This window comes from Chiloscyllium punctatum, chromosome 20 (genome assembly GCF_047496795.1).
Source record: "Chiloscyllium punctatum isolate Juve2018m chromosome 20, sChiPun1.3, whole genome shotgun sequence".
NCBI classification, from domain to species: domain Eukaryota; kingdom Metazoa; phylum Chordata; class Chondrichthyes; order Orectolobiformes; family Hemiscylliidae; genus Chiloscyllium; species Chiloscyllium punctatum.
This window is the reverse complement of record NC_092758.1, coordinates 88,879,431-88,906,164: the sequence shown is the minus strand read 5'-3', so window position 1 is coordinate 88,906,164 and position 26,734 is coordinate 88,879,431. Positions and strand designations below refer to the sequence as shown.

General features: G+C 42.2%; 1 protein-coding gene across 3 annotated transcripts in view; it reads left to right on the top strand.

Moving 5' to 3' along the window:
- LOC140492254 (shootin-1-like) overlaps positions 1-25,705 on the top strand; it is a 109,556-nt gene extending 83,851 nt beyond the window's left edge. For 2 of the 3 annotated variants that reach the window (XM_072591184.1, XM_072591186.1), the window contains 7 exons: positions 838-908; positions 1,608-1,708; positions 7,213-7,230; positions 11,416-11,475; positions 15,011-15,131; positions 18,192-18,339; positions 23,383-25,705. In XM_072591184.1, coding sequence (XP_072447285.1) covers positions 838-908; positions 1,608-1,708; positions 7,213-7,230; positions 11,416-11,475; positions 15,011-15,131; positions 18,192-18,339; positions 23,383-23,560 — 697 coding nt within the window. In that variant the 3' untranslated portion in view covers positions 23,561-25,705. The remainder of the gene's footprint in view (positions 1-837; positions 909-1,607; positions 1,709-7,212; positions 7,231-11,415; positions 11,476-15,010; positions 15,132-18,191; positions 18,340-23,382) is intronic. The other variant, XM_072591185.1, reaches the window with a different exon arrangement.
- The last annotated feature ends 1,029 nt before the right edge of the window (positions 25,706-26,734 follow it).

Below are 26,734 nucleotides of genomic sequence, written 5' to 3'. Positions count from 1 at the left end.
AGGATTGGCATGTCCTTGGTGGAGTGGGAGGGGAGTTGAAGTGTTTGACCACAGGGTGGTGGGGTTGTTTACTGCTTGTGTCCCAGAGATGTTCTCTGAAACATTCTGGAAGTTGATGTCCTGTCTCCCTAGCGTAGAGGAGACCACAAGGAGAGCAATGGACACAGTACATGACAAGATGAACATGTGAATCAGATAAATAGTTTGATTTGATTTATCATTGTCACATGTATCTAGGTACAGTGAAAAGTTTTGTTTTGTGTGCAGTACAGGCAGAGAATACCATACAAAGATCATAGGGTAATAAAACAGACCAAGGAATACAAGGTTACGGTTGGAGAGAAGGTGCACAAAAAGGAAGATTAACATCAGATTTGAAATTTGAGAGCTCCATTCAGAAGCCTAATGACAGCGCGGTAGAAGCTATTCCTGAACCTGTCGGTGTATGTGTTTAAGCCTTAGGTTTTTCTACCTGATGAAAAAGGGTGGGAGAGATTATAACTGAGGTGGGAGGGCTCTTTGATGATATTGCTGTCTTTCCAAAGCAACAGGAAGTGTAGATGGAGTCACTGGATGGAAGGTTGGTTTTGGTGATGGTCTGGGCTGTGAGACAACAAAAATGTGCACAGAGCAGGGGAACCACAGAGATGGAAGTTTGTGATGGTTTAATTGGGGGTGAGACCATCAAATCAGACCGGGGAGTAGCGGAACAAATCAGGAGGAGCACAGATACTGTGGAAGGTGGAAAATTACTGGCTAGGCTGTTGGTGGCTGGTTGGTTTTGCCTGTGAAGAACTGATTTATTTTCTGCTGGGACTCACGCTATACCTCTTACAGTTCCCTCATTGCTATCGTGCGAAGATCATCCAAGAACTCCAAGACACAACCAAAGCCGGAACCTAGCAACAGTAAGCAACCAGCCTCACCTTATCACCATAAGTAAATCTCAATGCTCATGAACATGACTGACACAGTCTGTTGGGAACTCTGTTCCCTGCATCTATCCAAAACAGAACGATTAATGTTAATATAACCTGTTCTGTGCTAACCGACAGGATTAGATCAGCTGTGTGTCATATACCTTTTACTTTCTGTTGACTTTTGGGTGGATTCAGTTGACATTAACCCCAGGAATGTCAAGTAAACTTGCTATGGTTTGACTCACAGCTGTTCTGCTTAATGGAGTTTTACCCATTGTAAAGACAGCAGAAACCTCTACAGGTGAATATGAGCTGCCCTTCCCCTTTCCAAATGTATTACTCGACTGAACGAGCTCAGGTCTCCTCCGTTGCAGATATTTCCTTATCAATCTGCTCACAGATGTTGTTACACATCTCTGGAGCATGTGGGCTTTGAATCCAATCTTCATTGGTGCAGAGGTAGAGACATTACCCCTGCATCACAAGACCCCTCCTTGTTTCAATAGATCTGAAATGGAAGGAAAAGTCCTGGGGACTTGAGATTAAAACCCAATGATACTTCCTCACATATTTAGATAATGGAGGAGACAGGATCAGTGCATCTGTTAGTGAATCCAGCCTTGGCTCAGTGTGGCTTGGAGTAAGATTGATACTTTCACTTTATTTTCTCTGTCTTTTTTTCTGTAGACCAGACTGGGATCGATGATGTGAAAGTAAAAGCTGTGAATGAAATGATGGAACGGATAAAACACGGTGTCATGTTACGGCCTGTGGCCCAGGTCTCGAAGGTAAAATCCCTTTAGAGTTTGGTTCATATCATTCCCAAACCAGTTTGATGGTCCCATTGTTCAACAGTGAAGGTAGTATATTTCCCCGTAGTTTTTGTTCCCATTAAGACTGGCTGAACATGTTTCAATCCAGGACTAAAATAATGGATACATCCATATCCTCGGCCTTGACTGGTATCCACTCCAATTCACTGCTATTCTGGAAATGACAACAATATTCTAATGTTCTACCAACATGGTAAAGAAACTACAAAAATTTAAAACCTCTCTAAACAAACCATAAATCTAAATAATATCTTTGTAAGAAACATAAATACAATAAAGGACCTGTTGTGTTTTGATTAACAATTGGATTTAAAATTCTGTTTATTTAATCCTGGAGACAGAGAAATGCAAAAGTAAGGAGCATTGACAGTTCAGAGGAAATCAAACTATTCTATAAATCGGTTTTCAAAAGCAGCTGGGTGCATTTTTGAAAGTAATTTGGAGGCTAGTCTGGAGGTTAGAATAGGTTCGAAATTTAGTCATTTAGTTAACGGTGTGTGCCATGTTTTGAGATAATGGAGAGCCAGAAAAAAAAGAGTTGCAAAACTAAATAATAACTAAATGTGAACGAAACAATGCTGTGCATATCTGATTTCTTTTTTACACTTTTCTTTTTGAATGCCATTGAATTAAGGCGAAAGTGAATACTGCAGATGTTGGAGATTAGTGTGTTAAGAGTGTGGTGCTGGCAAAGCACAGCAGGTCAGACAGCATCTGAGGAGCAGGAAAATTGACGTTTCAGGCAAAAGTCTGACTTATCCACATGCTATCTGTCATCCTCTGGAGCAATAGGATCTTTGTGAACAATCCATTCTCCAGCATGGTCTACCAGATCAGAAATGGCAATCACCCTAACTTTTAAATAGAGGAACAACTCCTTGCAGAATTTTAAAATCGTCACTCATTCCTGATTGTTCTGCTGTCTGTCAGTAGGTGCTCAACATGTAATTATATTTGCATGAGGTGTGAGACAATAAAAACACCCCTCACATTTTACTGAGCAATAATGTGCTCCCCTTTCGGTAATCTCATCAACAACACATGGAATGCTTCAGTTTGATTGGGTTGGGATGTCACAATGCATCTTACTCTATAAATGGGGACCTGGGCTCAATTCTCCACCTCGGATGACTCTCTATGTTGAGTTTGCACATTCTCCCCGTGTCTGCGCAAGTTTCCTCTGGGTGCTCCAGTTTCCTCCCACAATCCAAAGATGTGCAGGTCAGGTGTATTGACCGTGCTAAATTGCCCATAATGTTAGATGCATTAGTCAGGGGTAAATGTAGGGTAGGGGAATGGGTCTGGATGGGTTACTCTTCGGAGGGTCAGTGTGGACTTGTTGGGCCGAAGGGCCTGTTTCCACACTGTAGGGATTCTAATTCCAATCAATAGGTAACTAGAGTCCACATGGAAAGTATATAATTTAAGTTGACAATTTTGAAATCTTTGCTCTTTTGTTTTATTTCAGGTAAAGTCAGAAGTCATATGACACCAGGTTATAGTCCAACAGGTTTATTTGAAATCACAAGCTTTCAGAGTGCTGCCCCTTCATCAGGTGAAGTGAGGGCCAGCGCTCTGAAAGCTCGTGATTTCAAATAAACCTGTTGGACTATAACCTGGTGTCATGTGACTTCTGACTTTGTCCAGCCCAGTCCAACACTGGCATCTCCGCATCATTATTTCAGATAACCAGAATTTGCAAGTTTTGAAATGAAAGTCCATGTATAAAAATTGTCTAACGCTCTATTGAAAGGAAAACACGTCGTAGAATGTAGAATTTCTGGATGCTACATAACAGCATTCAATTCTAGTCTCCCTACTATAGAAAGGATTTTGTGAAACTTGAAATGGTTCGGAAAAGACTTACAAGGAATTTGCTGGGTTTGGATGGTTTGAGCTACAGGGAGAGGCTGAATAGACTGGGGCTGTTTTCCCTGGAGCGTCAGAGGCTGAGGGGTGACCTTATAAAGGTTTATAAAATCATGAGGGGCATGGATAGGATAAATAGACAAGGTATTTTCCCTGGGGTGTGAGAGTCTAGAACTAGAGAGCGTAGGTTTAAAGGGGAAAGATTTAAAAGGGACCCAAGGGGGATAACTTTTTCACACAGAGGGTAGTGCGTGTATGGAATGAGCTGCCAGAGGAATTGGTGGACGCTGGTACAATTGCAACATTTAATAGGCATCTGGATGGATATATGAATTGGAAGAGTTTCAGAGGGATATGGGCCAAATGCTGGCAAATGGGACTGGATCAGTTTAGGGTATCTGGTTGGCATGGATGTGTTGGACCGAAGGGTTTGTTTCTGTGTTACACAGCTCTATGACTCTATATTCTCCTGCAGTAATGGGCATACAAGTGCCAGGTATAAAAGGCTATCAGACCACTCTGTAGCAGAGTTGATGGCTACTGCTTTGTGACAAGGATACACCTCCCTGTTCAGTACCTTACAGATTTCCCATGTCGATAAAAAGACAGATTTAATTCAATGTCAAGACTTGAAATATTGCAAGGAATCTCCCAAGAATTTTAAATGGCAAGTTAAAGGAAACGGTGTCTCATAACATAATCATTCTTCTCTTGCTAAAATATGCCTATTATCAACATCCCTGTTATTGTCATTCCTGATGAAGGGCTTTGCCCAAAGTGTCGATTTTCCTGCTCCTTGAGTGCTTTTCCAGCACTACTCTAATCTTCAGCACCCACTTTGTCTAATCTTTACTCTGTTATCGACATGCCTACTCTCTTTAGTTAATGAATTGCTCAATGTTAATGCACACCTCTGAAGCAGGTGGGAATTGAACCTGGACCTCCAACACCAGTGGTAGGGACACTACCATTGCACCACCAGACAGCTCTCCTGGTCCCTATAAAACTCCAAGTTCCAATAGGTAAAAATAGACACATTCTGAGCTCAATTAAAAACTAATTGTTACTGGTGTGAGAAATATGTGTAAATGATCAGCTACTTGTAAGTCTTTGCCACCTTCAGTTGACGAGAGATTGATTATATAAATAGAGAATGGGATCAACAAGGATTATTATCTGCATCTTTCAGTTTTGCTTTGTTTCATCATTAAAAACGGTGCTCTGACAGAAGGTAGGAACAGAAAATGTGGCACTTCATGAGCTGCTGAGCTTCTCCAGCACTTTCAGTTTTTTTTTATTTCAGACATCCAGCACCTACAGCATTTCCCTTTTATTTGGCATTTCTTTTGATGAGTGTAACTGTCCCCAGTTAGAACACTGTCACTGTTGGTGGGGCCACAATACTGGACAGGAAACAGCTTGAATTAAAATGCTCGTGTTGATGGCGTTGCTCAAACTATGCCTGGCCAAACAAATATGAGATTTGCCACCAAGTAAAGAGATTGGAAAAGCAGTCAGAACTTGCATATATAATACAGTAAATTTTCTATTATCAGGCACATATTGAACCAGGACTGAGCCAGTTTGTTAAATATTCTGGATAATCAATGTAAAACCATACACTAACTAGTAGAAACGTAATACAGGGGGGTATACACATCATTGTTACTTTATTTACATTAATCACTTAAATAACAATATAACTTTACCAGCAGAGACTGTTCTCACTCTCACCCTCAACTGACTATTCAGACCTTGTGGGAGATCATAGCATTTGAGGAGAAATTGACTTGAGATTGAGTCAACTACTGATATTTTGTGTGGCCATTTGTGTTGGAATGTTATGATGAGGTTATACAGGATGTTGGAGAGACCTTTTCTGGAACACTGCGTCCAGTTCTGGTTGCCCTGTTATAGGAAGAATATTATTAAACTGGAGAGGGTTCAGAAGTGATTTACCAGAATGCTGCCAGGAGTGGGGGGGTTTGAGATTTAAAGTTAGACTGGAAAGGCTGGGATTTCTTTCATTGGAGCAAAGGTCGAGGGGTGACCTTATTGAGGTTTATAAAATCATGAGGGGCATAGATAAGGTGAATGGCAATGGTCTTTTCCCTAGGGTGGGGGAGTTCAAAACTGGGAGGCACATTTTTAAGGTGAGAGGAGAAAGATTTTAACATGGACATGAAGGGCAAAGGTTTTATACAGAGAGCGGGTCGTGTGTGAATTGAACTGCTAGAGGAAGTGGTGGATGCAGTTACAACATTTAAAAGACATTTGGATAAGTCCATGAGTAGGAAAGATTTGGAGGAATATGGGCCAGGAGCAGGCAGACTAGTTTAGCTTGGGATTACGGTCGGCATGGACTGGTTGGACCAGAGGGTCTGTTTCCGTGCTGTATGTCTCTATGATTCGAAGTACATTTACACTGAGGTAAATAAATTTAAAAAACTATAATTGGACAGAATAATACCGTAAACTTCACGGGGTTTTTTTGAGGTGTATAATTTTTGCCGGTTTATCGAAAGTGTCAGTTCATAAGGTTAAAACAAAATTTTGCTGTATTGGCAATGAAGATGTTAACTTGCTCAGTAGTTTGTTGACTTCTTGTGGTACAAATGAGAAATCTACTGCGTAACCATGTTACACTCATCTCAGTCTTCCCATATACAATGGCACCTGGTTGCTGGCCAACAGAAGAAATACATTGTGTAACAATACTTTTTTTCCATCTTCATAACTTAACACCTTCCATATGAAAGGCGTGCATACTCTACATTACTCTATCACAACAGTCGGAAAATTTAGAGGGTATCAGGAACCGGTGATATACCTTGGGGTCCAATTTTTTGACTATGCCAGCCATAAGGAGAAAGTGAGGACTGCAGATGCTGGAGATCAGAGTCGAGAGTGTGCTGCTGGAAAAGCACAGCTGGTCAGGCAGCATCCGAGAAGCAGGAGAGTCGATGTTTTGGGCATAAGCCCTTCATCAGGATTCGTCTCCTGATGAAGGGCTTATGTCTGAAACGTGGACTCTCCTGCTCCTCGGATGCTGCCTGACCTGCTGTGCTTTTCCAGCACCACACTCTCGACTATGTCAGCCATAACTGACGTAACTTTAGCAAAGAAGGAACAGCTAGAAAACTTCAGTCTCTTCGAGAGACAGTGACTGATAGAAGAGCTCTGAGATGAGGATGAGTTGGGGTTGTACATGTTACCAAGTCAAACCATGGCTATGGTCCAAGTGTAAACAGGTACATGCTAGTTTTAAAAAAAGGCAAGAATAATATCAGAAATCACAATCCCGATATGTTATTGGAGATAAAGACTCAAATCATACAAAAGGGAGCCACATACCTTGATAGATTATGTCTGGTAGAATGACTTAGATGGGCTCAATGGCCGTGTACATCTGTACTTATTTCTCTCAGTTATATTTCTTTGGATCTTTTCCTTGACCTTTACCGAGAATGGATATTAATGAGAAATGTGTTTGGTTCCTGGACACTGTGGGTTACATTATATGAGATCTTACACTGATACTTCCTCTCTTATTCTTTCTCACTGACTGCTTGGCGGATCTCTTTCTGAAGAGGAAAGTTAGCAACAAGGTAGGACTCATACTCCTTTTCCTTGCACGTCCCTTGCACTTGCCCTGCCAAACCTCACCCCATTAGCACCCCCCCCCGCCCCTTGCAGAATTTGAAGCCCCTCCTAAAATGATGGTCCGTGAAATGAGGGTGAATTGAGGCCACAAACGAATGGGAATGGCAATATTCTTTCCCCAAGCATGCTGTCTCAAGCTTGAATAAATCTAATGGAATGACTTTTCCTCTATCACATTTATTTTAGATAAGGGGTTAAAATCGGCCTCTGATTTCTGTGAATCAATTGTTGTAGATTTGAGCTGTTTGAAAATCCAGAGTAAAGATGGAAACTGACCAGCAATGGGGCTGGGGAAAGTTGGGATTTTGATTTTTTTTAGCACATTTGAGGGAAGGTTTTCAGTCTGCCAGGCAGCTAGGCTGCTCTGTGAATTGGAAATGAGCAGAAAGGCTTGATGAGTCAAGGTTGTCTTCCTTGCTTGTGATTGATCCCCACTGGAAGGCTGGGCTACCTGATCAAGGAGCAGTGCTCCGAAAGCTATTGCTTCCCAATAAACCTGTCAGACCATAACCTGGTGTTGTGTGATTTTTAACTCTGTCCTCCCTAGTTCAACACCGTCACCTCCACCCTTTTCCCCAGGCTGTTTTCATGGTTGACTCTCATGACCCTGAGCAAGCAGAAATCCTTGTTACCACTCTCCTCTGCAATAGCTGGACAACAGGGGAAGCTTCAGAGTTATTTTCAAAATAAAGTTAAAACCATAAGCAATAGATTGAGGCCTGCTCAAGATTTGTTTCGTAACAATAACTCTGTAATTATTCAACAGCTTTGAGCTTTGCCGGTTGTCATTAGCAGTTTTCCACGGATAATATCTGGGATATTAGAACACAATTTGTGAGCCAGCAGAAAAGTGCTGGGACTCTTTCACTGGAGCATAGGAGGTTGAGGGTGACTTTATAGAGGTTTATAAAATCTTGAGTCTAGATAGGATTAATGGTAGCTGTCTTTTCCCCAGGATGAGGGCTTTAAAGACTAGGGGGCATATTCTTAAGGTGAGAGGAGAGAGATTTAAAGAAGATGTGAAGGGCAAATATTTTAAAAGGGAGTTGTTCTCTTTTTCTTTTCCTTTTCTCCTTTCATCCCTAAAGATGTTGATCTTTGGGGTGGACAAAGTTAAAAATTACACGGCAACAGCTTTATTTCTGAAAGCTTGTACTTCCAATTAAACCTGTTGGACTATTACCTGGTGTTGTTTGATTTTTAACTTTGTACACCCCAGTCCAATACCGGCATCTCCACATCATGGGTATAATGCCACAGCACTGGCTGCCCTCTGCTGGTCACAGAAGGATTCACTCTTTGCCTTTAAGTCTAGCCAACAGTGTATCTGTGGCCAGTCGAAACATGGGGTGAACCACAGCTCAAGCCAAGTACTGCTCTCGGCTCAAACCCCAAACATGTGTTTTACCAGGAAGGGTAACTGGCTGATTCAGATACCTCGCTCCCCCCAAAACTAACCCAGAGGACCTGAATCAATCTTTGACCAGTGTAGATCAGTGCACCTATCACCATCCCCATTGGGGGACCCTACTGACATTTGTTTTAGAACTTTTTACGTATAGCTGTAGGAAGGCACTTGTGAAACTTGAAAGGGTTCAGAAAGGATTTACAAGGATGTTGCCAGGGATGGAGGGTTTGAGCTATCAGGAGAGGCTGAACAGGCTGGGGCTGTTTTCCCTGGAGCATCGGAGGCTGAGGGGTGACCTTATAAACTCATGCCAGCATTTATTTAGCTCAGTTGGCTGGATCATTGGTTTACAAATCAGTGTGATATCAATGGTGTGGGTTCAATTCTCATCACTGGTTTGAGGTTACGATGAAGGATTCTCTTTCTCAACGTCTTCCCTTGGCTGAGATCTGGTAACCCTCAGGCTAAATCACCACCAGCTGCTTCTCTCTAATGAGAGAGCAGCCCCTATGCTCTGGTCAGAGTATGGTGACACAATAACAAGAGGGATGGGGAAGAGGATAAATGGACAAGGTCTTTTCCCTGGGGTGGGGGAGTCCAGAACTAGAGGGCATAGGTTTAACATGAGAGGAGAAAGATATAAAAGGGACTTGAGGGGCAAGTCTTTCACACAGAGGGTGGTGCGTATATGGAATGAGCTGCCAGAGGAAGTGGTGGAGGCTGTTACAATTACAATATTTAAGAGGCATCAGGTTGGGTATATGAATAAGAAGGGTTTAGAGGGATATGGGCCAAATACTGACAAATGGGACTAGATTAATTTAGGATATCTGGTTGGCATGGACGGGTTGGACTGAAGGGTCTGTTTCCGTGCTGTACAGCTCTATGACTCTATGATTAGGTTGAATAATTTCTGATTTGGACTATTTCGTAGCATTCTACATTATGGGATATCGATTACCCTTCTTCATCAGAAGTAGCTGGTTCCGCTAGCAGCTTCAAACTCCTCTCGGTGAGGATGAGTGTTTAAAGTCAGGACCAAATGCCTCCCTTCGGCAATGGGGTCTGGGAGCTGATAGAAATATTGTGCTAAGATTTGAGGCCTAACCTCCTGTGGCTAAGTGCTCTAGGACTGTGGGTTCGACAGTGCAGAGAGGAGACAGACCACTTGAGTGACACCAGCTTGGGCTCAGCTGCTGAGACACCCTCCAGGAGCAGTGATAACAGTTGTAGCTGTTTGAGAGGCTGCTGCAGTAGGGATGCTCAACTCTTAATACAAATCAATCGAGGGAATATAACCTTTGACATCAATCTTGCTTTGCTGTTGTTTCCATGGCTACGTGAGCTCCAATATATTTAGTATTTTAAAAATTAGAGCAGATCAGTCAAAAGAGATCATATTGATAAAAATCTAAATATTATACATCTTCAAGTGCAGGTTGCATTTGGGCAGCTTATTGTTGAACCAATACACTTCTGTTAAAAAAAGTTAGCTTTTAATATGTTTTTCCAAATGAAAATTAAGCAAAGCTGATGGTGATAATTATTTTCTAAATGTCATTCTTGGTACATGGGCATGGATGGCTCGGCTTAAAGAACCAAATGTCTTTTCCCTAGGATGGGGGATTTCAAGACTAGCGGGCACATGTTTAAGGTGAGAGGGGAGAGATTTAAAAAAGACCTGAGGGGCAAATGTTTTACAGAGAGAGTGATTTGCATGTGGAATGAACTTTGAGGAAGTAGTGGATGTGAGTACAATTATTTATAGGCTGTATAAAATCATGAGGGGTATAGATAGGGTTAATGGTCGGTAAGTGTCTTTTCCCTAGGAATGGGATTTCAAGTCTAGAGGGCATGTTTTTAAGGTCAGAAGAGAGACATTTAAAAAGAAATGAGGGGCAAATTCGTGCGTGGAATTAACTTCCTGGGGAAGTGGTAGATGTGGGTATAATTGCAACGTTTAAAAGGCATTTGGATAAGTAGATGAATAGGAAAGGTTTAGAGGGATATGGGTTAGGAGCAGACAGGTGGGACTAGTTTAGTTTGGGATTATGTTCGGCACAGACTGGTTGGATTGAGGGACTTGTTTCCGTGCTGTATAACTCTGTGACTCCGTGACTTGCGAAGCCATTGCAGATAGCAATTAAAAGTCAATTACATCGCTATAGGTCTGGAGCCACATAAAGGACAGGCTGGGCAAGGACATTAGGGATATTAGTGAATTAGTTTTATGGCAATCAGGTAATTTCAGGGTCACCATTACTGGAAGTAGCAAGGTGAAAAAAACAACAGACTGGCTGGAATCGAGGACACTTTTCCCACCCTTTGAGGTGGCGAAATATGGCCTGCTATCCCACGGCAGGCTCCCTAGAACAGGCTGAGAACCTGCTTGCAAAACTTGCCCCCTCCTCCCCCTGGATAGAGTAATTCCAACTCAACTGTGGACAATATTAACAATGGACAAACCTGGTTGATTGAAACATTGTGCCCAATAGCAATTGACAGGAGGGGTGGTTTGGAAGCAGGCATCTCTGACTAATTTAAACTGGGGTGGCAGATGGCAGGCATCTGCACTTGGTAAGAAGATGAGCAAGAGACTAAATGGCTGCGGGGATGTTCGAGAGGCTCAGCAGGATGCCAGGTGCTGGGGAGCTGAGGGGGAGCTGATTCACTGCAAATGTCATCATTCATACCCGCTGTGTGTTTGCTTTAACCCTGACAGCCACCACCAGTGGATGAGAAAACAGAGGAGAGTGCCATGGATGAGCTGAAGGGGATCCTGGTAATATGGAGAACAAATTTAACCCTTTGTTAAAAGCCACACTTATAAATACCATCAGGAAAGATAAAACAAAACATACAGCACCGGTCAGGATGAATCAGATTTCTCTTTGTTTATCGAGTAAACATTAGAACTCTCATGGCAGCCAGGAAAATAACTACCTGTGCCCTCACCTTGAGGATTCCAGTGACTTTATTATTCCACTGGGTTTCTTAAGATCATGAACCCGTGTCATAATTAACTTAACCCCTTCCATTATTCACCTCACAGCAGTTAGTTGAAACTAGAGAGTTGCTAACATGCACCTGACTTTTTCAAAAAACGTTGTATGTTTAAATCAATAAGTAAAGAACATCACCTCAGATTTCCTGAGTAATGTAACTGAGTTGCAAGTGTTCAGTGTGAGTTAAGAGCAGATTTTCTGATTTGAGTTTAATACTATAGTCAGACATTAGGCAACTGTTGATGAAGAGACAGCGATAGACCTCCTGTCAAAGCAGATAGTGCATCGACAATAATAGGTTCCAGTAAATTATTCATATGATTACTTTGACACGCACTAACCTTTCCACATTATTCTCACAGTAAAATATATTACTGTTTACTGAAGTAACCTATTTAGATTAAGCAAGGAATTATATGAATTACTTCTGATTGTAATGCAGATTATTATAATATAACCTTAATTATTCCAGTATCTGAAATAGCTATTCCTATGTGTGGTACACTGGGATCTCTCAATATTCCTTTTATTCAATAATTCTCAAATAACACAATCCCATTACAGTGACAATGATAACCAACAATTCTGTACATGATTATCTCACATAACAAGCTGTCACACACACTCAAAGCATACATCTCTCTGATATTAAACATTAAAAATACCACCTCCATAGAACCCCTACAGGATGGATGCTGGCCATTTGGCCCGTTGAGTCCACACCAGCCCTCTGAAGAGCATCCCACCCAGCTCCACCCCATCCCTGCATTTCCCATAGCTAACCCACACATCAGCATGACCAATCCATCTAATCTACTCATCTTTGGACTATGGGAGTAAACCCACACAGACACAAGGAGAACATGCAAACTCCACACAGAAAGCAGCCTGAGGGTAGAATCGAACCCAGCTTCCTAGTGCTGTGAGGCAGTACTGCTAGCCACTGAGCCACTGTGCCACCCATTCCTGTCTGCTGGCATATTTTAGTATCTTTCATTGTAATCCTAATATATCTGATACCTTTGATTGTAAATCTGTCAAACAACACCTCCCTCCCTGGAACGCAGGGCAAACTTTAATCATGGTGGCACATGTCACACCTATGAGTTCTCCAACTGGTAGGAGTCTTGTACCCACTCTGTCAGGTAAAGCCCAATTGAATGACGTGCCCACCAGGCAATTAACTAGCCAGTGTTGGGCCTTTCCTGGGATTCAGGATACCCCGGGGCAGAAATCCCAATTGGAAGCTGGCAGCCTTCTATTGCCAGCCTCATTACTGGGTAATGCACCCAGAAAAAGCCTAAGATCAGGTCCCTGCTGAGGAAGGGCAGAGATTGTGGGGAATGAGTCAGGACTTGGAAGAAAGAACAAAGGTTCTGGTGGTGTTCACCGAGGTCCAGCATCCTGATCTCAGGTTCCTTGACCAGGCTCTGAGTGTCTTTTAATAAGGGTCTCCCTGACTCCACCCAAAGGAAATAGTTTGCTTGTTGACCTTCCCAATGATACCTTCCCACTCACTGTTGGGTGAATATCATTGGCAGTGGAAAGGGGGCCTTAAGGTATTAATTGTTCACAATTAGCAACCAGACAGGGAGATTATCCATGAGCCTTCGCACACCAGACATAATCATTTGGAAGTAAGGATGTGGCAGGACACCTGCCCAATCAAGTGCCCCATCCCTTATCCACCTTCATGCCATAGAATCCCTACAGTGCGTAAGCAGGCCATTCAGCCCATTATGTCCACACTGACCTTCCAAAGAACATCCCACCCTACCCCCATCATCCTGTATTTTCCATGGCTGATCCACCTAACCTGCAGTCTTTGGACGAGGTCAAAAGTCACACGACACCAGATTATAGTCCAACAGGTCTATTTGAAATCACAAGCTTTCAGAGAGCTGCCCATTTGCCAGGCCGCTTCACCTGACGAATGGGCAGTGTGCCAAAAGCTTGTGATTTCAAATAAACCTGTTGGACTATAACCTGGTGTCATGTGACTTTCAACCTTAGCCACCACAGTTCAGCACAAGCACCTCCACATCTTCCTTGGACTGTGGGAGGAAACCAGATCATTCAGAGGAAACCCACGCAGACATGGGGAGAATGGGTAATCTCCATGCAGACAGTCGCTTGAGGGTGAAATCAAACCTGGGTCCCTGGCACTGTGAGGCAGCAGTGTTAACTAATGAACCACCGTGCCAATGTTTGAACCACCATGCCACCCAGTGGGTATATTAAACTTTGCCTATTGTTTAATATAATGCAACATCCAGACAAATGTTCTTCAACATAATGGCCCCTAACTTTGATGGTATCTCATAAAAAGTATTCTACCCATTAAAGTAAACTTGCACTGTAAAGCTACATTATATATAACTCATTGAAACACTCTCTCCAATCTTCAATTATTTGGTAAAGCACTACTCTTATTGTAATACTGTCTCACATAGTGCACATCTAACTAACACACTGATGAAATATATTGTAAAATTCTCTCACTGTGAGGACTCTAAGAGAAAACCCTTAAAGTGACACACTTTCTCAATAATGTTATTTATGTTGAGATGACTCAAAGAAATATTGAATAAAGCTTTAATTTAACTAAATTCACCTTGCCTCTCACTGCAATGCCCTTCTGCTTCACTCAGTCAGTGAGAACACTAGAGGTTGGATCACACTCTTTTGGGGTGACATTGATTGTACCGAATGATGCCTATGACAGGATCATGGTTCACCATTGGTTCACTTGTCTTATTTGTTTCTTTCCTGTGTGTTGTGAGCACCAGTTGTGGCCCCATCAGCTGCTTGTTGGCTTTGGGAAGGTCCTAGACCAGAAGCAGCATCTGAACTTAATCAGGCATATTCATACTCTACATTGAGGACAGTCAAAAAGGTAAAACATGTCTTCTTGTAGGTAATGTCTAGCAGTCTCTTCAGAGATGGCAGCTCTGAACTGGCTGCAGCACTTTGCACAGAATCTCAAACAGGAATCAAGCCCTTTATTCAAATATGCAAAGGGTCTACTACCTGTTTTAGGCATTGATTTATGCACAAGGCTTTACCAATAATTCCTGCCTGGGATGAACTAGCTCAGATGGCCATTAGACTCCTATAAACTAACACTGCGCCATCAATATACGAGAGCCAGGTCACAATGTCACTTCCGCATTTAAGTGTTTAACTGCTGAAAGTTATTACTTAGAAGTTAATTTTACCAGCATACATTGATATCAGTGCCACATGTGCAAGAAGGTTGGTAGCACTTAGTGTGATATACAGTGCCCCTGATTTCTCATTACCTGCTCATAGGATTCAATGAAGAAGAGCCCAAGTCGAGGGTTTCCAGATGCAAGTCAGAACAAGGCAGAGAATGAGCTGGAGGTTGTTCTGAGACGGAGGAGGAAACAGACTTCAGATTACAGTCCAAGAGGTAATGAGTCACTAACATTCTGGGTGTCTGCTTTCTGTCAGTTTTTAATTTGTAACGTACAAATGCAGATATTCTTGGCAGAAAGTTTTAAGTAACAAGCAAACTCAACATGTGTCATTATGTCTGGCCTGGTGGTTAAACACATGCAGGTGAACCATAAATGCTGGCCAGCCAGCGCAACATCCCACAAAATGAATGAAAACAAAAGTTCACCAACCTTCACTAACATCTAGCAACATAAGTGGAGCCTTTTGGCTCATTACACCTATACTAGCCCTCTGAAACAGATACTAACTATATCCAATTCCCCTGCTTTTTGTGTACGTCCTTTGAAATTATTATTTGTGATCGTTTATCCCATTCTATTTTAGAAGCAATTTCACTGGTTTTGGAACAAGCCTTCCCTATTCTAAGCACTTCAAATTCATAATATTTGCTTATCAGTCCTTTTGTTCCTTCCATGATCTTAACTTTAAAATTTGGGCTTCTGGCCAATGCAGATAATTATTTCCTATATTTGTCTTATTGTTCTGACACATCGGATTTTCTCTTAACTTTGAGTTCTATTGAAAAGTGCACTCATTTTCTGAGGCCTGGCTCCTACCTGACCTACCTACTTTCTCGATGTTCTTTGGAGACCTCTTCACAAGTAACTATGTAGTGATTTTGTTTCATGTGCAAACTTTCCGATCATGTCCCTTATGGGCAAATCCAAATGATGTAGTAGCAATGCTGAATGTTTTGTTATTTGTGCCCCCCCTCCCCCAACGTGGTCCAAAAGACATCCACAAATTATTAATTTATCTTTGTTTTTCATTCTTTTACCAAATTTCTAACTGGCAAATAGAATTAAGGAGAATCCATAGGGTTTTTACAAATATATTAAGGACAAAAGGGTAACTAGGGAGAGAATAGGGCCCCTCAAAGATCAGGTAGGCGGCCTTTGTGCGGAGCCACAGAAACTGGGAGAGATACGAAATGAATATTTTGCATCAGTATTTACTGTCGAAAAGGATATGGAAGATATAGATTGTAGGGAAATAGATGGTGACACCCTGCAAAATGTCTAGATTACAGAGGAGGAAGTGCTGGATGTCTTGAAATGGTTAAAGGTGGATAAATCCCCAGGACCTGATCAGGTGTACCCGAGAACTCTGTGGGAAGCTAGGGAAGTGATTGCTGGGCCTCTTGCTGAGATACTTGTATCATTGATAGTTACAGGTGAGGTGTCTGAAGACTGGAGGTTGGCAAACGTGGTGCCACTGTTTAAGAAGGACGGTAAAGACAAGCCAGGGAACTATAGACCAGTGAGCCTGACCTCGGTGGTGGGCAAGTTTTTGGAGGGAATCCTGAGGGACAGGATGTACATGTATTTGGAAAGGCAAGGACTGATTAGGGATAATCAACATGGTTTTGTGTGTGGGAAATCATGTCTCACAAACTTGATTGAGTTTTTTGAAGAGTGTAACAAAGAAGATTAATGAGGGCAGAACGGTAGATGTGATCTATATGGACTTCAGTAAGGCATTCGACAAGGTTCCCCATGGGAGACTGATTAGCAAGGTTAGATTTCATGGAATACAGAGAGAACTAGCCATTTGGATACAGAACTGACTCAAAGGTAGAAGACAGAAGGTGTTGGTGGAGGGTTGTTTTTCAGACTGGAGGCCTGTGACCACAGGGATCGGTGCTGGGCCCTCTACTTTTTGTCATTTACATAAATGACTTGGATGCAAGCACAAGAAGTACAGTTAGTAAGTTTGCAGATGACACCAAAATTGGAGGTGTCGTGGACAGCGAAGAAGGTTACCTCAGATTACAACAGGATCTGGGCCAGATGGGCCAATGGGCTGAGAAGTGGCAGATGGAGTTTAATTCAGATAAATGCGAGGTGCTGCATTTTGGGAAAGCAAATCTTTGCAGGACTTATATACTTAATAGTAAGGTCCTAGAGAATGTTGCTGAACAAAAAGACCTTGGAGTGCAGGTTCATAGCTCCTTGAAAGCGGAATCGCAGGTAGATAGGATAGTGAAGAAGGCGTTTGAGCGACGGAGGCTGAGGGGTGAACTTATAGAGGTTTACAAAATTATGAAGGGCATGGATAGGATAAATAGACAAAGTCAATTCTCTGGGGTTGAGGAGTCCAGAACTAGAGGGCATAGGTATAGTGTGAGAGGGGAAAGATATAAAAGAGACCTAAGGGGCAACTTTTTCACACAGATGGTGGTATGCGTATGGAATGAGCTGCCAGAGGAAGTGGTGGAGCTGGTACAATTGGTATGAGTATATGAATAGGAAGGGTTTGGAGGGATATGGGCTGGGTGCTGGCAGGTGGGACTAGATTGGGTTGGGATATTTGGTCAGCATGGACGATTTGGACCGAAGGGTCTGTTTCCATGCTGTACATCTCTATGACGCTATGACTCTATGGCTGCCATATTTCTTTCAGTATCGTGCATCTAAGGTTTAGCATCTAGCCACTTCTGCAGTAACTAATGTTTTTGTAAGTCCATATACACAGCATCTGCTTCACTTTCTACCCAGTAATGATATCATACACAACTGGGAGACCTTTTTATTTTGCTTTTCTTGCCCAAAAACTAAAGCCAATAAAAACATCCTTGTAACCAATTCAGTATTTACAAGCAAGGCCCATTCCGGCCAATGTAAACCATCAGAGGGAGACCAGGAAGGGACTACAACAAAATGGAGTTGGAGGGGGAGTAAAAGCTCTGTATCCCCTTCCTCTATTTCCTTTACCAATAGAACAATGATCAGAATTTCCTTTACAAAAACAGAAATTGCTGGAAAAGCTCAGCAGGTCTAGTAGCGTATGTCGTGAGAAATCAGAATTGATATTTTGGATTAAGTGACTGTTCCTTAGTGTTCTTCCATTCATTGTTTGAACAGAAGCCTCAATCACTTCAATTTTGCACCTGTCCCAATTAAACTGCAAATTTAAATATTGAAAATTACTTGGCAAGGATAGAATAAGATCGTCTTTTTCAATTGCAATACTGCGTGCATGAGGAGAATTTATGCAGTCTTTTCTCTGACAGATGGAAGTGAAACAGATACCAGTGATGTCACTTCTTCCAAATCTCTCAACCTGAAGGACAGCGATGAAAGAAAAAGCAATGATCTGGAGTCCAGTCCTGTGCACCAGGCTGCTGCAACAGGGGAGCAGAGTAACAGCACCTCAGCAAGGTAAAACTGTAAGATATCTCTGGTAAATGGAGCACATGGGTACACAGTAAATTAGACCTATTTTAAATTAAAGTGATTGTCACACTAATAGGTGAACCTAGGTAGTTCTAGATTGCACAATATCCTTTAGCAATAAATCTGACAAATCTTTTAGCAAATAATAACTGAAAGGACTGCAGATGCTGTAAATCAGAAACAAAAGTTTCTGGAAAACGTCCGCAAGTCTGGCAGCATCTGTGGAGAGAAATCAGAGTTAACATTCCCAGTCCAGCGATCCCTCCTCAGACCTGAGTGTCACAGGATTCGAGATGTTAATTCTGATTTCTGTTCACAGATGCTGCCAGACCTGCAAATCTTTTCGCAATATGCTCCTGTTCAGATTGAGACATCTTCCTGTGTCTGTTTTAGCCCCTTATCCTTGATTCCAGGCCATGGATTCTCATTTGTCTAGTCCCCACTTCTGGGAATAGGGTATGATGTTGGCCCGTTGCCTTCTGCAGGATGGTTGACCATGAGATTGTGCTGCATTTGAGCGCCTGCCGTCAGATATATTGGAAAGATTTACAGGCTGGCAATCAACCCTCTCGGCCATGTTACATAAAGGACTTGAGGGCCTGAAAGAGGGCTCAAGCCCAGAGGGAGCACAAGAGTTCCATTTATCTTCCTGTGCACTGTCAGAATATTATGCAGCCTTGAAAAGTCAGTATAAGTAGGTGGATTAGATTACTTACAGTGTGGAAACAGGCCCTTCGGCCCAACAAGTCCACACCGACCCACCGAAGCGCAACCCACCCAGACCCATTCCCCTACACCTAACACTACGGGCAATTTAGCATGGTCAATTCACCTAACCTGCACATTTTTGGACTGTGGGAGGAAACCGGAGCTCCCAGAGGAAACCCATGCAGACACGGGGAGAATGTGCAAACTCCACACAGTCAGTTGTCTGAGGCAGGAATTGAACCCGGGTCTCTGGCACTGTGAGGCAGCAGTGCTAACCACTGTGCCACCGTGCTGCCCACAGCGGTGTTATTGTGTTCAACATTCTGTTTAATTACAAGTATACGCTGAGTGTCTTATACTGAATGAGTGACAGACCCAAAATTAGGATCAAGATCAAAAACCGAACTGCAAGTGGGAGGTAGAAAATGAACTAGCAGCAGATTGTGACTGGGTTCCACTCCAAGTTTTCGATTCTCCCAGTTTCTGATGGGTTATCTGCACAAATTCCTGCATCAAGGGACAAATCATTGGAAGTTCTTGGGTTGTCACAGATAACTCCACCTTCGAAATCTTTTGAAGACCTCTGCCAGCTAAGGGCTATCAGGAAAGACTTTGCCAATTCTAAGAAAATCGATCTTGGCTCAGGCAGAGAGCTTAGGCTTTTTCTGTCTTTTTTTCCTGTGGAAAAAGCCTTAGAATCATTTTAGCATAATGGCTGATCAGGGTAAGAACTCTCGCAGACACGTCACTCACTCTGATCATTCTAATGATTCCATCTATTGATTATTTTACATACCTGTGTAATACAGTACAAAGATGACACTAGTGCCTGAGTATGCGGCAGGTTTACTTAGAGAGTTTAAAACATCTTTACAAGCACAAAATATTTGACTCATGCTTACAGTTAAGTTTCTCAGCCTTTCTGCCACATCCATTAGCTTCGAGTTCGCACCCCAGGCTTAAGCAATCAAGCATGGTGAGCGTAGATCAGTTACTAGACTCTCAGTCTAACACCCATCAATTGAGCATTGGAAACTGCATCTTCTGCCGCTAAAGTTTGCAATCTCTGGGTCCCAAATTGGAAAGTAAGCAGCGTTAACGTGAGCACACTGAAACTTGTGTGATTTTGTCCTGTGTTTACATTTGTGAGTGGAGTCCAGGTGTAGGTGTTCAGACATCAGTCACTACTTTTATAATACCCTCCCATTTTATTATGACAAAAAGGAACCACCCTTCATTTTATGGTGGGCCAAGGTGGAAACAGAAAAGAAACATAAATGCACGATCCTGTATCTAACCGCTGCTGTTAAGTCAACGGCTGCAGTCCATTTGCATACCTCTTTTGCTTCCCTGATTTACTTCACTCAATAGTAACCGTTTTCAGCTGCCTATTCCTTAAATCCTCTCGAAACTTTGCAATCTCTTTCTCCTTTAGATGTTTCTTCAAATCAACCTCATTGATCAACCACCAGCCACCTGTTTGATATGATTCAATGTGCTGTTGAATATTGTTTAACAGTAGCTCCTGTGAAGCCTATTTTATCTGAATGTAAGTTATTGTTAAACTCCACATTTCTCTGATTGTCACTTCCCTTCCCTACACAATTAGCAACCTTGACTTTAGATCAGAGTAGTGCTAGAAAAGCACAGCAGGTCAGGCAGCATCCGAGGAGCAGGAAAATCGACGTTTCGGGCAAAAGCCCTTCATCAGGAAGGCTTCTATTCCTGATGAAGGGCTTTTGCCCGAAACGTCGATTTTCCTGCTCCTTGGATGCTGCCTGACCTGCTGTGCTTTTCCAGCACCACTCTGATCTAAACTCTAGTTTCCAGCATCTGCAGCCCTCACTTTTGCCAACCTTGACTTTAGTGCCCAGCCCACACCTTATAGAATTATGTCTCTAAATTTAGACATCTCTCATTCCCTCTCCTCTAAGGCACTTTAACCAGTTCATTAACGACAAACCTATGAAGTCGTGGGAGTTTGGAATACACTACCTGGAAGAATGATTGAGTCAGAAGCTCTTGTATCTTTGAAATAGTATTTAGATATTCACTTGCATTGCCATAGAGTTATGAATTTGTGGGTGTACTGTACCCTTAAGAAAGTTATAAACTAGCACAACTACCTGACAGCACCAAGTGTTCTGAATAAGCAATGTAACATGTGGTCCAGCAACTAGGTTAGCTGGTTGCTTGGAGGCAAAAAAAAATGAATTAGGCCAATCAGTTTACCCTAGCTGCCGGACCACATGTTACATTATACCTTACTGAGAACACATGGTGCTGTCAGGTAGTTCTGCGAGGTTTTAACTCTCTTAAACGTACAGTACACCCACATCTTCATGACGATAGCCTCCAGGACTATAGACCAACAGCTAGAAAATGGGATAAGTGCAGTAAGATTTTTGTCGACGGGTGGGCCAACTAAGTGGCTTCCTTCTGTGCTTCATTCTCTTTATGAGTAGGATGGGAAAGCTGGTTTAACTCATCGGGTGTTGTTACCACAACAGCTCAAGATATTGCGATACTTTGGGAGTATGAATCCACATTACAACACCAAACCTTCTAGGGAAACAAGGACACCAGGCACCCTGGAACAGAAATCCATTTGCAAGTTCCTCTCCAATTCAATCAGCATCCCAGTTAGGAAATATTTCACCGTGCCTTCATTATTGGTAAAGATCCCTCCCTAAAGTCACTGTGTGTCTACATGTATAACATGGACCCCAGTTATTCAAAAAAAGGCTCACAACCACTTCCTCCAGGATAATTAGGAGATGTTCATATCCCATGAGTAAATAAAGAGAAATGTTTATTCTGGTGGCGAAATGCAGAACAACAGGACATGATCTTAGATTTAAAGAGAATGAAATCAGAAAGCATTGCTTCAGCTCAAGTGTGACAGAAATCTAGAACATTTTCCACATCCTCTTGTGATGCTGAAATGATTAAAGGTTCCTAGATGGAGATCATTTTGGGTGGCATGGTGGCTCAGTGGTTAGCACTGCTACCTCACAGCACCAGGGACCCAGAGTCAATTTTCACCTTGGGTGACTGTCTGGGTGGAGTTTGCAAATTCTCCCCATGTCTGCATGGGGTGCTCTCCAAAGCTGTGCAGTTTATGTGAATGGCCCATAGTGTTCAGGGATGTGTAGGTTAGATGCATTAGTTAGGGGCAAATGTAGAGTAATAGAGTAGGGAAATGGGTCTGGGTGGGTTCCTCTTTCAGAGGGTTGGTGTGGACTTGTTGGGCCAAAGGGCCTGTTTCCACAGTGTGGGGATTTTTTTTGGTAAGGGTATCACAAGATGTGAAGCAAAGTGGGTTAATAGCCCAATGGGCTGAGAAGTGTCAGATGGAGTTTAATTCAGATAAATGTGAGGTGCTGCATTTTGGGAAAGCAAATCTTAGCAGGACTTATATACTTAATGGTAAGGTCCTAGGGAGTGTTGCTGAACAAAGAGACTTTGGAGTGCAGGTTCATAGCTCCTTGAAAGTGGAGTCGCAGGTAGATAGGATGGTGAAGAAGGCGTTTGTTATGCTTTCCTTTATTGGTCAGAGTATTGAGTACAGGAGTTGGGAGGTCATGTTGCAGCTGTACAGGACAATTGGTTAGGCCACTGTTGGAATATTGCGTGCAATTCTGGTCTCCTTGCTATCGGAAAGGTGTTGTGAAACTTGAAAGGGTTCAGAAAAGATTTACAAGGATGTTGCCAGGGTTGGAGGATCTGAGCTACAGGGAGAGGCTGAACAGGCTGGGGCTGTTTTCCCTGGAGCGTCGGCGGCTGAGGGGTGACCCTATAGAGGTTTAAAAAATTATGAGGGGCATGGATAGGATAAATAGACAAAGTCTTTTCCCTGGGGTCGGGGAGTCCAGAACTAGAGGGCATAGGTTTAGGGTGAGAGGGGAAAGCTATAAAAGAGACCTAAGGGGCAACTTTTTCACGCAGAGGGTGGTACATGTATGGAATGAGTTGCCAGACGATGTGGTGGAGGCTGGTACAATTGCAACATTTAAGAGGCATTTGGATGGGTATATGAATAGGAAGGGTTTGGAGGGATATGGGCTGGGCACTGGCAGGTGGGACTAGATTGGGTTGGGATATCTTGTCGGCATGGACGGGTTGGACCGAAGGGTCTGTTTCCATGCTGTACATCTCTATGACTCTATGACTCTTAACTAAAATACAAATCATTCAATGAAACAATGCAGTCTTGAGGGGCTGAATGGCCTCTTCCTTTTCTTACATAACCAAAAGAGGTATGATATAAAGTTTTGTTTCTGTGCTATATTTAATACTATTATTTATGATTCCTTTCAGCCTGGAAGAAATGAAGAGAAAATGTTCAATTAAACAAGAAAATGTTCAACCCCAGGGAATCCTTATTACCATAAGCAGTCCACTAGAAACACCTGACCAAAGAACCACTCCCGCTCAGGTCCAGAACAAATCCAAGAGTCAAAATACAACCGATGAAAGCATTGATGCAGATTGTTAACATCAGTCGGGAGGAGGAGACGTCAAAACATCTGCAGATGTTGTTGAAAATGATAATTTCTCCAATGTGACCGTTAGCCAGAGAGTTCAAGTGAAATTTCTGACATGCATAAGCTGGTGTGATAGCACCCTGAGACCCTTGGGCTTGGGCACCCCAGCCTGCATGAGAAAGTGGGACAGAGGCACCTTTTTCTCCACTCACCAGCCACACTTTTCACTTCCATTGAAGCGGTGAATGGGTGGGAAGTCATGAGCTGGCAAGTGCAGAAGAGGAGTTCTTATTGCTCTGTTTGAAGATAGGACCCTTTCTCTTCCTTTGTATTGCTCATTGCTGATAGATTTGACATCACTGCCTCACCTGACAAAGTTTTTACAGATGCATTTAAAAATCTATATAAACTTGGGCCGCAAGTTGAACTTTCAGTTATATTGTCATCTTCACTTGTTTTATTAATTTCTTCATTTTTACTTTCTGTCAAAACCATTTAAGAAGCAAGCAATACAAATGGAAACTAATACAGATTCATTTTACTTGATCATCAATTAAGCTTGTTCAAGAATAGGGCTCAGAATTGCCTCATCATAATTGAGAAACATTCCTACTTCTTGATGCCTACTCAAACCTGAACCAAGATCTCACTCCGTCTTCCTTAGACATGTAGAGCAGCATTACATAATCATTTTTTTGCCTCTTTTCAGCACCTATTGGTAAAAAAAAGTCATCTTTTAAAAATAGACCACAGTGAAACTTTAACAACCAGTGTACTATCAGTGACTGATTATCAACATAAGATGTAGGATCAAACGTAGGCCATCAGTCCATCTGCTCTGCCATTCAATGTGATTGTGGTGATAATCCTCAACTCCACTTTCCTGCCTTATTCTCAAAGCTCTTGATTTTCTTACTGATTAGAAATCTGTCAGTCTCAGAATTGAATAGACTTATGATCTAGCTTCCACAGTCTTCAGATATTTTATTTCATTCCTTCTTGACCCTGAGAAGTTTGAATACTGAACCCAAACTGTTAATTTTTGTGTGTGGCCCACAAACAGCAGCTCTTCCTTCTCAGACCTCAGTTCACAGGAACGTCAAGTTTATCTCTCTCAAAACGCAGAGCAGGGGCATTGCAAATGAGGACACATTTTTACCTAACAACACTAGTGTTACTCTAGCTTCCCTGCAATGTTATTATGATAAGCACATCTTCATGGAAGGGGAAGGGAAAGAATCAAGAGGTTAAACAGAGGCAATAAAGGGAATTCAGTCTCTCCTCTCGACCTTGCAATGTAAAGCACTGAGACCAGGGACTTGATTTTTAGCTCATGTCAGGTCCAGGTGTGAGGTAGGCGGATGCTAAAAATAGTCCCACTGGCCAGCACGCCAGAAGGTGTTCTTGTGGGAATAATATCGTCTTCTTTTTAACCCTATTTGATTGTCACCTTGATTTATGTGTTGAATCAAGTTTCTGTTACATTTGTAGGGCCTTCCATGTCTTTTGATCATATTGAGGAAGCTAGGTGGGAGGACCCAAAATGGCTGCCATTAGTTGCAGTTGCGGTCAAGACTACTCTCTATGCTACACACTGTGCCAGCAGTGAGGGTGAGCAACACCTCCACCCACACTACTAACCCTGCCATTCACAACCCTACTCCCAGTACTCTTAGAAATTGTGAAGTGTACAGTTCTTTCTGTAAAGGAAGTAATTATCCTCAATCTGAGACTCAACACATGGAACAGTTAAAATGAGAAATTCACAGTATAGTTACGGACCTGTAGGCACAAGCATGGTGTCACTGTGGTGTTTACTCCATTGGTGATTGTGCCATTCTGCATAGATTCCATTATAGAAACCATACACCACCCATTTCATTTGGCAAGTCTGCCTGTCTTGCTGATTATTGTAGATAAATTCACAAAAAATACCTTTCTATAAATGCAAACCTTTAACTCTCTCACACAGGTGCTATTATTGTGGTTACTCTTTCAGCACAAGGCATGATGTTCATTTGAAAGTTTCTTGCTGGGGTTTTCAACTAAGGCTGATGAATAAAGGAGAAACGTAAACAAGGATGATCTCTCTTTTTTTTTCACTCTTCCGAAGGTGGTTGGTGATTAAATAAAATTTATAAGTACATGAAAAATAAGCAACTTGTCTTTGACTATACTTCCACCAAATCTTACAGTGTACTTCATGTGATAATTTACAATGTGTTATGTGATAAAGCTTAAAAGGAAATTCAAACTTCCAGTTATTAGCTGAAAGGATGACATCAAGATTTCATGTCTTAAAACTTTAAACATAATAAATGACTAAAAACACTAGATACTGAACACCATTATCATTTTGTAGGAAACATATACATTAACCGATAGAAATAAATGATCCCATTTCACTTATCACACAGGTCACTGTCCACTGACTTACAAATCACACTGCTCGTAGTTTCCATTGAGTTGCTTTTTATTCTTCCAACCAGATAATTTCAAATCTCAGAACTGATTTACACTGACTGTACCGTGTGTGGTTCTGGTCACCATGTCATAGAAAGAATGTGATTGCACAAGTGAGGGAGCAGAGGGGATTTACCAGGATGTTTCCTGGAGGGTCTGAGCTACGACGAAAGGTTGGATAGGATGGGATTGTTTTCCTTGGAAAGAGGAAGACGAACAGGAGATCTGACATAACTTTTCAAAACCAAGGACAGAGTCCTAGATTTCTACTGTCTTTTCTGGACATAGTTTTAAGGTGGGAGGAGAAAGATTTTAAAAAGACATGAGGGGCAATTTGTTTACAACAGGGAATGGTTTGTGTGTGTGATGAACTTCCAGAGGAAGTGGTGGATGTGGGTACAGTTACAATGTTTAAAAGACATTTGGATAAGTACATGAATCGGGAATGTTTGGAGGGACATGGGCCAAGTGCAAGGAAGTGGGATTAATTTAGTTTGGAATTATGGACTGGTTGGACCGAAGTGTCTGTTTCTGTGCTGTATGACTCTGTAAAGTGCTGTGGGGTGTAGTTCTTGCATGTCTTAATTCTAATTTTAAAATTATACGCTCCTTGTCTTGACTCTGTCAAAACATTTTAAATGCTTCAATCAGATCACCTATTCGTCATTCAGACCAACTTGAATTGAACCCAAATATTTGTAAACTTTCCTCAAACATACCCT